Raw genomic sequence first — 13960 nt, forward strand, 5'->3', positions numbered from 1 at the left:
CCACCCCAAACAAGGGAGACCCCAGGGGTTCATTCCACATGAGGGCTCATCTCTCACGGCTGGGCCAGGAGCTGGGAAGCTCCTAGTGTCCCAGCCTTGGGTATGTCCTGGAAAGCAGAGGAGGAGTGGGACCCCAGAGCAGCCTTCCTTCTGCTTCCTTCTGCCTCAAAGGTCTTCAGCTCCACCCTGCTCTGGCATGTGTGTTCTTGGAAGAGGTGAGGTCCAGACTGTCCCCAGTGGCTGGAGCCTGGCCAGGGCTTGTTCCTCCTGCCCTACCTCATGTACTCTGAGTTCTCCCCACCCACGTGTAGGCCTGGCCTGCCCTGAGAGGCTGGCACACAGACCTCAGGTCAGTAGGAGTCAGGACAGCAACTTCTTGAGCCAGGAATGGCCCTGATGGGGTTGGCTTTGCAGGAGAGGAAACCCAGGAGTCTTTAAACCACCCTCTTGATCTTTCCCATTTGGAAGGTTGCCTGCCTATTTTCTGGGTGCTCAAGCAATCCAGCCTTGCCCATCCTCCTCAATACTCATCCACACACCCAGAACTGGGAAGGTGGCACCAGTGACCTCTGAGCGTTCGGCTCCAGCCAGGAATGGTTCCTGGGCACTAGGATGTGAACCTGGAACTGGGCCTTTTTGTTCTCCTGCTGGAAGAAAGGCAGGTGAAGCACAGGGCAGCTAGCTGGCCAGAGATGGCAGCCAGAGTCTGGGACTTCAGAGGGGGCAGACATGGGAGGGGGGTACTCCCTGCAGAGGGTGGGGCAGGAACCTGGCCTTGGAGGATTTGTGGGCAGGGGTCCACATGAAGGGAGGCTCAGAGAGGATGCTGGGGGGTGCCTCAGCATCTGCACACCAGGTCTCAAGTGGGCTTCAGAAGTTCAGAGGGTGGATGTCTGGGTGGCTCAGCAATTTAGCACCTGTCTTCAGCCCAGGGCATAATTCTGGAGTCCCAGGATCAGGTCCTATATTGGGCTCCCTGCATGGAGCCTGCTTCTCCCTCTGACTGTGTCTCTCTCTCAGTGTCTCTCATGAATAAATGAATAAAATCTTAAAAAAAAAAAAAAAAAAAGAGAGAAGAAGTTCAGAAGGCTTCAGTGTGTCCAGATCCCAGCAGGATGGCAAGAGGCAGCCTTTGGGGCCCCTCAAAGAATGCTGTAGTGGTAGCATCTAGAAGGTAGCTATCATGGTTACCTGAGGAAAGAAGAAAACTAATTAAATCTTACTCCAGGTCACACATTGCTCCAGATATGGATGTTACACGTTACTTCATTTCATCTGCCGTTGGCTGGGAGGGGTATGTACACCTCATCCTACAGAGGAGGACCAGAGAGATAAGGGACTTACCTAAAGCCATACAGCCAGTGAAGGGGAAGTTAATTTGGCTTCTCCCATCCTTCTCTGCCTCATCTATGACAAGGCTGAGGAAGGGCAAAGGCTGGAGCGCTTGTATGTTGTTAGTCAGCCATGGACAGGGTAGCCATTCTGGAAGCAGTGAACAAGGCCCATGAGCGAGGCCTCTGTCGGGTCTGTGCCCCCAGTCTCGGTGTGTGGTCCAGACGGTCCCTTCCTCCCTTGCAGGCCTTTCTCCTCTTTCCTCCTCAGTGACAATCTCCAGACATGTAGCCATCTTGTCTTCAGGACGGGCTCTGGTTCTATGGACCACAGACCACAAATACCATCTGAATATGGTCCACTCCAGGGGCGCCTGGGTGCCTCAGTCAGTTGGGCGTCTGCCTTCAGCTCAGCTCATGATCCCAGGGCCCTGGAATGGAGTCCCACATCAGGCTCCCTGCTCAGCGGGGAGCCTGCTTCCCCCTCCCTCTGCTTGTGCATGCACCAGCTCTCTCACTCTCAAATAAATAAAATCTTGAACAAACAAACAAAAACCTCAAATATGGCCCACTCCAGGTGTGGGGCTGGTGGGCCCAGCTGGCAGGCTACCTGAGAGGGTGGGGGACCCGCCAGGGAAAAGATGTGTGATCAGGACCTATGGCTGGGGTGCAAGGACAACAGGCTCACCTCAGCAGAGAGGACCAGGGCACAGGGTGAAGTTTCTGTGGAAACAGCATTTTGGGGGGGCAGCCTGGGGGTGGGGGGCAGGAGAGTGCTTCGTTGGATGGCAGGTGCCTTGGCTTCTGGTCTCATGTGTGACACAAAAGGCTATGTGGCCTGGGCAGATGGTGTTACCTCTCTGGGCCTCCTCATCAATAAAATAAGGCTTCTACAAGTGCGGGGCTTCCTAGTGTGGCACAGTCAGGAGTCTCCGGCCTGGGGATTAAAGAGACTCCAGGGAGAGGAGCTGGGAAGCCAGAGGGAAGAAGTAGAAGAGCACCCCCACCTCATCAGGCCTTGTGACTCTGCTGTCCTCTAGTGGCGGCGCCGAGCAACCGAGGCCCGGTCTCCCCTACCTGCCCAGGCCAGGGGCCTCACTCAGAACCCCTGTGTTCTGGGCCGAGAAAGGCGGTCAGAGCAAACGCATGGGATCCCGATGGCCCTCCACAGGACAGCATGGCTTATTCACTCCGTATTTGCTCTGCAAGCGCTGAGGGATTGCCTGTGGTTTATAAGGGCCCGGGGCCAGGCCCTAGGGATCCGGAGGCACTTGGCACACCTTTTCTGTTCTCAGAGAGCCTCAGTCCTGTGGAGGAGCAGATAAACACACCTTGGACTCAGGAGAATATAGGAGAATGGAAGGGATGCTCTGAGGTATGACATGTGTAACACCTGGGAAGCACAGGGCTAGTGACCGGGAGGCCCTATCTGGTCAGTGGTGTGTCCTATCACAGCACGTGGGCCTGCAGCCTGATGGGCCTGAGGCCTTTGCCACTGGGTTAGGAGAGTCTCTCTCTGCAGGCCCTTCCAGAGGGGTAGCTGGATTGCTATCTACACCTCTGGCTCCCCTGCTGCTGTCCTGCCCGGACTCTGGCTGGGAACAGAAGTGAGGGGCATGAATGATCTGGCCTAGCTAGCCCCTGTAGCCTCCTCTAACTATGCTCCACTGCTCCCAACCTGGTGTGGGAGCCTGGGTTCCAAAGGTGACACAGAACATTAGGTCTCAGCAGGTGCATCTCCCCATCCCAGGCTGGTGCTGGGCAGGCCCCAAGGTGTGGGGCAGGTGGTGGGAAGCTGGGCTGTCACCCCACCAGGGCCCTGCTGCTGGCCTTCGGGAGCTAGGTTGGATCTCAGCAGCCTGTTCAAGGCAGTACTCTGAGAGGGTGGGAGAAGGACCGAAAGGCAGAGAGAGAGAGAGAGAGAGAGAGACTCAGGAGAGGAGCCTGAGTACGTCACCATTGCTGGGAGTCTGACTCAGTGGGAACATCCGACAGGAAAGGAAGAGAGAATGTGGTGGCATTTCCAAGCAGGATGGGGACTCTGGGGCTGAGGATATTGGGTGTGGGGTCAGGGTACTGTGTGAAGGTACCAGGAAAGTGGCTCCCCTTGGTTAGGATGGGAGGGGGGCAGGAAGAGATGATTCATAGGGAGCAGAGATTGAAACTCTGGCTGACTGGGCTGGGCTGGGTAGGATAGAGGGCAACAGGGCTTTCTGCTTTGGCGACACAGCATGGAATTAAGGAAACAGGCCTGGCCAATCAGGGACATGGGGGATGTAGGAACCTCTGACTCTCCCTTTAGGGCTTGGAGGTTGGGGCCCTAAAGCTATTGAAAGAGACCACAGGTAGCCCTTATACAGAGACCACCTGGCCCCCCAGCACCACAAGCCCCAGCTCATGGAGGCTCCAAGAGTGGGACTGCCAGGCAAGCTGCTCTCTTGGGCAGAGGGAGCAGCCTCAGCTGATTTGGGGAGACATTTTCCTGAGAAAGTCTACTTCTTTTCTGAGGGTGGGAGAGGCTGAAAGGCCAGTCCTGGAGAGCAATGCCAGGAAGGGCCCAGAAGTAGGACCCTGAGTGGGGAAGCCTGTTGGCCCAGCTCTGCACGTGCCATGCAGGAAGGCTCAGCTCCCCACACCAAGGAAAGACTCGAACAGCCGAGCCTCTCAGGAGCGGCTGTTCTTTAAAATACAGGGAAGACAACGTTCAACCTAAAGGAATGACTAATGGTGTTATTTCAGATACGTAGTTGGATTTGGTGGCCTTGGTGGGAGGGGTGGTGGGCTTTTTGATCCCTTCAAATTATGTAAACCAGAGCTGATGGGCACAGTAAGGGGAGGCTCATGTGAGGTGGGGGCCCTCAGACTGGGATGGCCGATGGCTCGATGGGATGGACAGAGGCACATGTTGGCTGCCTGTCCATCTGCAGGTCGGTCCAGGCTGGGGCTCCACTAGGCCTAGGGGCTCAGAGAAGGCAGGGCCTGGGGCAGCCTGGCCCCCTGTGTGGGCTCAAGCCAACAGAGAGAGGTTCTTGCCTGTGTCTCTGGGGACACTGGGGCAGGACAGGGAGAGGTGCTGGGCAGGGCCAGTGCCCTGGTCCTTGCCCTCTGAGAGTGCATGGGTGGGGGCGGCGGCGCGCATTCCTGGCTAGGAGCCCAGAGGAGTCTTTTGTAATCACAACATGATCTCGTGTGCTGAGCAGTGAAGCCGGCAGGGAGAGGCCAGCAGAGGCCCGGCTCCGGCTCCTGTCGCTCTGCGGCTCCAGCTTCCCTCCTGCTCTGGCTCCCCTGGGGCTGCTCTGGAATTCTCTCGGTGCCCACTGTTGCCATGCACTCAGCTGTGAGTGGCACCTCACCTCTGGTGGGGGGCTTCTTGGGGCTGGGAGGAGGCTGGGACACCAGGCAGTCACACTCTGGGGGCAGCTGGGAACAGCTGGGCCTGAGAGGAAGAGGCCTGTGCCTAGGCCGGTGGGGGGCTGGGCAGGGGCGTGTGGCTACAACGGAGGCCCAGCAGCCGGACAGGGAGAGAGACGGGGATCTCAGGGCAGAGGCTCGGCTTCCTTAGGGTGGCTCCGGACTGGGCCTGCCGGTGGAACTGGCTCTCTCCTGCACCGAGAGGGGAGCGGCCCTTTCCCACAGGCCGGGAACAAGCCTGGGGAGTAGGGCCCAGGGCCTGGGAGCCTGGGACAGAGCAGGGGCCTCTCTTTACTGTGGTTCTGGGCCTGGGAGCCAAACGGCTCTCCCCCCTCCCACCCCGACCTCCTGAATCCCCTGGCAACTTCCCAGTCACGGCAGGTTCCGCTGCCAGAGCCATTTATAACTCTTGTTCCAGGCTCTGCTCAGCAGTGGCGCTCCCTGGGGAGCCCGGGGGAGGGGCAGCCCACTGCTGGGAGCTGCAGGCCTGGGTATAAGGCCCTGACCTGAGCCCCTGAGGCAGCAGAGAGACAGGCAGACAAGCTAGGAGGGTGGGGACTTGGGGCCTGCCATGTGCCATCTCCCCTTGCAAGCCTAGCTCTGGGGCTGGGGTCTGGTCGCGGTAAGAAAGTGCTTCTCAGGTGAATGTGAAAGTTAGGGGCCGGATAAGGGATGGGCCCGGCCAGCAGTCAGGAGCTTGGAACCCTGCCCTCTGCAGGGGTCTCACGGAGCCGAGTCACCTATGAACAGGCAGGAGGAGAAGGATGCCGAGCTGGATCGGAGGATAGTTGCCCTTCGAAAGAAGAACCAAGCCTTACTACGAAGGTACCAGGTGAGTGGGCCGTGACGGGGGCTGGGAGGACCGACCGGGTTGGCACTCCCTGTCTGACCCACAGGCCGCTGCGTGGCGGTCTTTCCCCGCAGGCCCTAGGCCAGGGGCCGGGTTACAGTGCTGTGGGCCAACTCAGAAACTCTGTGAGCATCCTGGGGACTCTGTGATGCGGTGCCTCTGCCCCCTGGTGTCCCATCGGTGTCTCTCTGTGTAGGCCTGTCTGTGTGCGTCTGGGGGGCCATGGCCTGTGCTGACCCCGGGCCCTCCCGCAGGAGATCCAAGAGGACCGTCGGCAGGCGGAGCAGGGGGGCATGGCCGTGACCACACCGGAATTCCTCCGACCTGATGGCCTCATTGTCACTATCAGCCAGGTTCCCGGCGTAAGCCCCACCCAGGGAAATAGGGTGGGGTGGCAAGGAGGTGGAGGCCCAGCCCGTGTCAGAGGAGGACAACTGCTCCTGCTCCTCTGTTTCCTCCACTTACAGTTCTGAGGCTTACCCTTCAGTTCCCAGCCTTATACAGCCCAGCCCACTGCTGTCCCCTGACCCCCAAGGGCCACAGCTGCAAGGCCACCAAAGAGAACCTTCCTCATACCCTTTTCCAGGTGAATGTGAAAGTTAGGGCACCCCAGCCCGGCACCCATGCACCAAATCACAGGCCACTCTTAAACCCCAAACCCCAGAGGGACAGAGGAGGGGGGCTGAATGCCAGGAGCAGTATCTGAAGGACAAAGCCGCATTGTCTGAGTACTCTGGATTTTCAGCTCTGAGATGACGGGCTGTTGTGGCATCTTGGGCCCCTGGGTGGCCCCAGGCCCCGGATAACCTAATGCTACTGGCATGTGAATGCCCCATGGAGTCAGCTCCTCTATGAGCATTCCAGGGAGGGCCAGAGCTGGAACCCAGCCTGGGGAACCTCCCCAAAGGACTCAGTCCCAGCTCCTGCTCAGTGTGGCCCACGTGGTCTGAGGCATGGCATCTCGTTCTGCAGGAGAAGCGGGTGGTCAGCCGGAACTGGGCAAGATCCCTCAAACCTGGAGCAGCCAGTGAAATGCTTGAGGATGAGGGGGTGGAGGACCACACTGGTACTTTCTGCTTGGGGGAGCGGGTGGAGCTGGCTGTGACCATGGAAAACAAAGCTGAGGTGAGCAGGGTAGGGGGAAGCCCAGGTATCAGGCTGGCAGCCTCCTCTTACCTGGCTGTGCCACACTGCCCACCCTTCCCCCGCCCCCAGGCCAAGCGGATCGTAAGTGCGAAGCCCACCAGAGCAAGGAACCAGGGGGCAGGAGGGTCACGTGGAAGGGGCTTGGGCCGGACTCCCTCTCTGCAGATGGCCGTCAGCTCGGATTCTGCACGGAAAGTACATCTTCAAGAGGGGATGGGGACGTGAAAGTGGCAGTCACCATCTGGGGGCAGCGGTGAAGCTGAGTCACCTATATCCCCCATCTGTGGGGACGTGGTCCAGGCAGCACCAGCGAGAATTCCCACCCCTCTTCCTTTCTCTGGGCCAGCCTCCACGTTAGGTGGGCCTTACCCTCACAGGGTAGGCCAGGCCGGAGGTCAGCCCCTTACCCTAACTGGATCTCCGGATAGCAACATGTGGGGACCTTGGGGTGGGGCTGGAGGCTGCAGGACGACTGGCTGTGTGCCAGGTGTGACCTCTAGGTGGCAGCAGCCCCTAGTCCTGGCTCCCGTTCACAGCAGCTGGAAGCCGCTCCCCTCTAGGGCTGGGCACACACCCCTGCAACACCCCAGTAGACAGGCCCCTTCGTACAGATGAGGAAGTGATACACAGAGAGGTTAAGTAACTTGCCGAAAAGACAGAGCTAACAAGTGGATGGAAACCGTGCCTATGGCAACTGACATGTTAGAGATGGAATGAATTTCATTTTTAGTTGGGGACAGCAAAACCTTGAGAGGAAGGTGTTGATAGTATCCAGATTTCCGCCCCAAAACCAGGGCTGCCTGCTGCTTCTACTCCATGGTGCTGAGTGTCTTCTCCTTGCAGGGTGCTCGAGAGCCCCAGAGTCCAGGCCTGGTCCCGGTGGAGGGACCCTTGGAGGTGGGCTGGGACTATGCCCAGTGGAAACAGGAGCGGGAAAAGATTGACCTGGCTCGTGTGGCCAGGCACAGAGATGCACAGGGTGACTGGCGCCGCCCATGGGACCTGGACAAGGCCAAGCCCACGTGGGTGGCAGGGCCGGGCAGCTTGTTGGACTGACATGCTTACAGGGTTTGGTGTAGGACTAACCATAGGATGCTTCTTGGAGGGCTTGTGGGACCTTCCCCAGGGTGGTGAAGGGTCTGCCTGGGCCCCCTGGTTGGGCCTTGGGCTCAGGGTGGGCACCGGGTTCCCCATTTTCTTGGGTCTGCCTTCATTTTGCTGCCGTCAGTTCTGGGGTTGGGGCTGGGGGAGGCAGTGGCTGTGTGGGTCTGGCTGTAGCTCGTGTCCACCCCACAGCAGCCTGACTCTCTGGCTCCATAGGCTACAGGACCCCAGCAAGCCTCGAGAAGAAGGCCTGGCCAGGGTGGGCAGCACCAGGGGTGAGCCAATACCCACCTCACTCCCTGCCCCTCCTTGGCTTTTCTCACAATGCTCCCTCTCCTTTCTCTGTCTCTTGCTGTGCCTCTTATTTTTGGAGCTGGAAGGAGGCAAGGAATAACATCTTCCTTCCTCTCCTCCATTATCAGAGCCAGGGCACCTTCCCACTCTCCAGACCCAGAGCTCCTACACTGGGTTCTGACCCCAGAAGGTCTGGGGAGGAGGCTCACAAGGAAGTCTGCACTGGGATCCTTCGAAGTTGGTGCCTCCTGGGTGAAAGCTCTGGTTTCCCTGCCCCCGACCTGTTGTAGGAAAAGAGCTTTCAGAATTGCCAGTGTCCTAATTTTACACACGAGGAACCTGGGGCTGGAGAGACTCAGCCAGCTACCAACCAGGAATGCCAAAGGGAGCACAGGGACCCAGCTCTTTTGACCCCAAGACCAGGCATCTTTTTGGGAGTCAGAAAACCCACACCTGGACCAAGAGGAAGACTGACAGCTTCCCAATCCTGGAAGAACTAGTGTTACCGCTTTGGATCCTTCATCACCCTACTCTTTCTCCACTTACTTTGCCTCACTTAGGCCCCAGGAGCCACCGGAGGTCACAGCCCCCACCACTGTGTCTTGATGGCAAAGGTGAGTTGGGAGAGGAAGAGGAGCAGGGTCGCGTGAGCCGATGCAGGAGCCGGGCTGCCATGGCCCTCTTCTCTCCTTGATTCATGGACCATCTCTTGCAGGTGGTACTACTCGGGGTGGGCCACCCAGCAGACCCTCAGCGGTCTCGGCCACACGAAGCAAAGCCCAGGGGACAGAGAGGCTGACTGGCAGGGCCCGCAGGTAACAGGTGGCAGGGGGCAGAATCAGGGGAAGCCCCTGGGCTACCTGATTTCCTGGACCTCCCTTGCCCCTGGGAGGTTGGGACCGCACTGGTCGGGGTTTCTGCTCCGGCCCCTGGGGCTGCTGCCTTCTGCCTGAGGGCTGCTTGGAAGCAGGTTAATGAGGTTTGGGGAGAGGCGGGCAGCAAAGGCAGCAGCTCGAGAGCCTGGTGCCCAGGGAGGCCGGCAGTAATTACAGCAGTTGCCCGCCCCCCCCTCCCCCGGAAACCGGGCGTGCCTTTCCCAGGCTGTGCAGGCAGGGACACGTCCAGAGTCCCCCTGGAACTCGAGGTGCTGTAGGCTTGGCCATAAACAGCAGCTGGAGACCTGGGATGGGGCTAGAGTGGGTGGTGTTCAGAGGAAGTGGCTGGATTTGCAGAACAAGGTCGGGCCAGAAGGGGAGCATCCCAGAGCACTGCTCTGGCTCTGAGGCTCTTCCGAGACCTTTGGGCCCTGGCTGCTCCTGGGAGCACGGGCCACAGCTACAGAGCAACTGACCTGAGGTGGGGTGGGTAGGAGTAGGGCCTGCCATGCACTGTGTTTCTACAGGTGGGAAACAAAGGAAGACAAGGAGGAGCTGGAGAACCAGGAGGTGGGTGCTTGGGACTAGGACGGGGTGGGCTAGGGACATGAGCTCTGAATTCCGCAGCCAACAGGGCCAATCTCTTGTTTCAGAGAAGCCAAAGTACAAGAAAGACTCGGAGCGAGGAGGGACATTCCCAGAAGCAGAGCAGGATGGAGCTGGGCCGAGCCAAAAGCACCCCAGCGGCCAGCCCAGCCCCGGTACCCCCCGGGGAGCCAAAGAGGGAGTCAGGAGCCTCTGCAGCCAGTCTGGTCCCTGGCTCTCCACAACACTCTGACTTGGTTCCCCTTGACCTTTCTCTAGGAGGGGCCAGTAGCCCTGGGTCCAGGGAGAGTGTACGTGCACTCTCTCCGAGGCCTGGGGCCCAGGAGAACCCTGTGTCCTCACTGGATGGTTCCAAGCAGCTCCCGGGGTGGAATGACCCCCAGGCTGAGCTGGAACTACAGACTTGTTCTGAGCCACAAGGAGGAACAGGGCCCCCAGAGCTCAGAGAAGACAGGTGTGGCAAGGCTGGGGCCCAGCAGGGCTTGGCACCACGAAGCAGGCCCCCCAGGGGAATGGGCCAAAGGGCAAGGGGCACAGGAGGAGCAAGAAGCAGGACAGGAGGGCCTGGTCCTGCGGGAAGATGCTGAGCAAAGCTCCTGTGGGCCAAGGGACCAGGCTGTGGAGAGGAGGAGGGAAGAATGCAGGCAGGACTCTAGAGTGTAATGGGTGTTCGGATGCTGGTGGCTTGTGGCAGTCTGGCTGAGCAGTTGGGCAAACTCTCCGGGGTGTGTGTGTGTGTGTGTGACATTATGAGGGCACCTCATGTGCACATCCCTGGGCACATCCCTTCCATAGGTGTGTTTTCACCTGCAGGTAAAGCTCCTGGTGTATTCTCATGCCACATCTGGTCCCTGAAGCTGTCTAGCCCTGCCTTGGGTCTACTGCTACCCAGGCCACAAGCTTCCCTGCCATGAGAAAGCAAAGCTTAGAAGCACTCAGAACCTGGCTCTCCTCTCTTGGCCTGTCACCCCTAAGGCATAGCTTCTCTTTCCAGCTGTGGTTTTGGCTTCTCAGGTGCAGGCCACCTCCACAGCTGGACCAGCCCAGGCTTAGGGCCCTTCCCATGCTTTTGCCTGGCACCTGGATGTCTCACAGCCTGGCCATACTCAAAGAATGGCCAAACCAGGGGAATCTCAGTCATCTGCTGACAGCCTCCCACCTATCTGGAAGAGGAGGCTAAGGCCTTTCCTTCTTTCTGCTCTTTCCTTCTTTCTGAAGAAAGGGAGGCCACAGCAGGTAGGGACAGAGCTGGGGACAGAAGAGCAGAGCTCAGGTCTCCTCTGCAGAAGGGAGGGTCCCTGGACAGGCCTCCTCACTGAAATGGCGTGGGGTTGGGTGGGAAGAGGAATGGCTCTTCTCCCCATAGTGTGGGAGAAGAGCTCATCATTGGGGATAGCCTCCCCCACACCCAGTTCAGACATCAGGTGTAACATCAAGACAGCATCAAGGTAGGGGGGAAGGGGAGCCCCACAGCCCAGGGCCATTTCCTGTGTCTCCTCCTTCCTCCTCTCCACCACCTACCCTGCATCACCATCGTTCAAAAGCAGGGACTCAGACAAGGGACAGAGAAACTGACAACTTCGGGACTCTGCCTTCCTACTTGGTCTCTGTTCCCCCCACCCACCCCCAACCAGGCCCACGGCTGGTGAATTATTCAGACTCCACACAAGCTGTGGCTTCCTCTCAATTCAACAAACATTTCCTGAGCACCCACTAGCAGCAGCGCAGCTGGTGGGCGATGGTGACTCTGCCAGCAAGAGGGAGGGAGAAACCCAGTCATCCAGCAGACCCAGGCTACACGGCAGAAGCCACTCTCTGATAGGAGCTGGGGATGGTGGTAGGAGCCCGAAGAGAACAAGCTCACCTCTGCTTGAAAAGGCAGGTGCCCCTTCCTTTCTCACCACGTGTGCCCTTTGCCCCCAAGCTCCTGCCTGGGTCTCCCCGAGTGGCCCCCACTGCTCCCCTTCTCTTTGGCCCTGCAGTGGCTGTTCCTCTCTGCTGAGGGTCCCAGGCCTCACCAGTCTCTCTGGCTTCTCTGGGGAGTGTCTAGATGATCATCCCCAGGGGTCCTCCACTCTCCAAGTGAGGGCTGAACTGTGGGGTCACAGCTGGGGCTTTCTCACTGGCTCCTTCTCCACCCCCTCTACTCAGGAAGCCTGAGGAGGGGTATCTTTTCAGCCGATCAGATTGCTTCTCACATATTAAGGTGCAGAGTAATGCGGATTCTAATTCAGTAGGTCTGTGGTAGACCCAGAAATGTGCATTTCTAATAGGCTCCTGGTGATATCTATGTTGCTAGTTCCTGGACCACAGGTTGAGTAGTAAGGGTTTGGACTAGAAAGTATGGAGAGGTAGGGGCAGACTGACTCTAGACTCTAAGGACTCATTGCTGGCAAGTCAGGGATCCCCCCCCCCCCCCATGGCTGCCCCGGACCCCACCCAGTGGAAGCTTCCTGGCTTCAGAGTTGGGTGGGAAGCTGAGACACCTGGGAAGATGCCTGAGAGGCCAGTGAGTGGGTAGTGAGCTTCCTGTAGTGGGGAGTGAGGAAGTTGGTTGGGAATGGGAGGACGTGAAGGAAGTGGAAGATGTTGGTGTGGGATTGATTAGAGGAATTTTGAAAAGGCTTGAATTTGAAAAGGCTCTTAACAAATATTCCTGGCATGTGGGAAGAAGACCCCTGTGAGGCAAGAATAGGTAAGGATGGATGACTCTAAGCTCAAGTTTCCCCCTTGCCCTCCAGTCATACACATATGCATTTAGAGCATGACCCTGGACTTGACCTATGACTCCCAAAGGATGTTGGGAAAGAGCAGATTTAGGCAGAGCCCTTGAATTCAGATGTCTCCAAAACTGATCATGATCAAGAATTTGAATTCTAAGATTCACAAACTTCTCCTAAACTCCCCAGTGCTACCAGCTGCACAGATGGGCCCTCATTAGAGAGTATATGTTTGACTATGGGATGGGAATATAGAATTCGGGCATCACAGTTCAGTCCTCACAACAGGACCTATGCAGGACAGAAAGTTGCCTTGTGAAGGGCTATGGAGGAATGGGGCTTCTCTCCTTGAAGGTAACATCCAGAAGGATGTCAGGAAAAAGGACATCCTGGGAGTCACTAGGGGTTGGAGAGTACAGAGACTGGCCCAGAACATCTTCACTGTAGGAAGACCCTAGTGCTAGGCAAGTATCACTGAGCTTTTCTCAAAAAAAGGAGCCCTTCCTCAGGATAAGGGAACCAGCAGCTATGGTGGTCATCTCTCCCCCCAAGGCTGGAACCAGCTATGGAGCAGGAGGGAAGCACAGACATCCCTCCACAGACCTCAGGGTCATGGAAGTCTACATGTAGCAATTCCAGGCTCCTCTGTTTAAAGGCCTGGCTGAGAGACTTCCTCCTAGATGCCTTTCTCCTTTCCAACCAACTGACAAGACTCTCCTCAAAAATGGGAAGATCTTCATGAGACAGAGCAATCAGGAACCCAGGCACAGAGCTGGAGGACTGGAGAAGGAAGATGCCTGCAGAGCGGTAGGGAGGTGGCAGCTTTACTTCAGGCCTCCTAACAAGGAGGACGGAAGGGGCAGGGGACGGCCCTGTCCGTACAGAGGTGGGCAGCACACCATATTGCAAGGGAGGTATGTTTTTTGAGGACTGGCAGTGCGGTAGAGTGGAACAAACGTGGGCCTTGGAATTCAACAGACTGACTTTTAATCTAGGTCTGTCATCAGCCAGCTGGTCAAGTTTAACCTCCAAAGCCTCAGTTTTCTTTTCTGCGAAACGGGGCCACTAACAACCCTGAAGGGTTGGTTGTCAAGAGCATTAAACATAAGAGTATGCAAAACACAGCCGGCCCATGGAGTAGGTGCTCCATGCCTAGCAGCCTGGCGCGCTCAGTATGTGTCAAATAAATGAAGTAGCTATTTGGTTTGATCTTGTCTACTGTTGCCATTTTCTCCTTTACCTCCTCTTCCAGTCTCACCTTCACTGGGGTGGGTACACGTCAAGGAAACAAGGGATGGTTTGTAAGGTTTACTCAGCCTTCCAGGGCAGTGAGCTTCATTTGCCTGGGGGAATCGACTGGAGTTAAGAGCCCCATGAAGTGACCCTGCTCTTACTGGGGTCTTTGCCTTCACCTGCTGGCTGGATCATAAGGATGTTCTAAGCATTTCCCTTAACTCTGCACACCAACTTTCACAGCTCAGCGTTTCCTCTTTTCTTTTTTTTACATCAGTGGCAATCTCCTGAACTCCCACCACAGTCTTTGCTTATTATTTTCCCCAGAATCAAAACTCCCTTGTTGGGTTTGCTCTATGCCTCCCAGAGTGAAGGTTTTTTTCACCCCAA

At 57.4% G+C, this 13960-nt stretch overlaps 1 protein-coding gene across 5 annotated transcripts; it reads left to right on the forward strand.

Annotated features, from left to right (window-relative positions):
• Positions 1–4537: 4537 nt before the first annotated feature.
• On the forward strand, positions 4538–13546 carry CCDC9B (coiled-coil domain containing 9B). Of its 5 annotated transcripts, none has more exons than XM_041743299.1 (11): positions 4538–4668; positions 5461–5574; positions 5847–5954; positions 6565–6717; positions 6808–6933; positions 7582–7760; positions 8059–8117; positions 8697–8750; positions 8852–8951; positions 9539–9581; positions 9665–13546. In XM_041743299.1, the coding sequence occupies exons 1-11, from the start codon at positions 4657–4659 to the stop codon at positions 10202–10204; spliced, it is 1488 nt and encodes a 495-aa protein (XP_041599233.1). In that variant the 5' UTR covers positions 4538–4656; the 3' UTR covers positions 10205–13546. The 5 variants fall into 5 exon arrangements, with proteins under 5 accessions (XP_041599233.1, XP_041599234.1, XP_041599235.1 ...); XM_041743300.1 differs by having other exon boundaries at positions 5847–5945; XM_041743301.1 differs by having other exon boundaries at positions 4641–4668; positions 5789–5954.
• The last annotated feature ends 414 nt before the right edge of the window (positions 13547–13960 follow it).

Source organism: Vulpes lagopus, chromosome 2, assembly GCF_018345385.1.
Source record: "Vulpes lagopus strain Blue_001 chromosome 2, ASM1834538v1, whole genome shotgun sequence".
NCBI lineage: Eukaryota > Metazoa > Chordata > Mammalia > Carnivora > Canidae > Vulpes > Vulpes lagopus.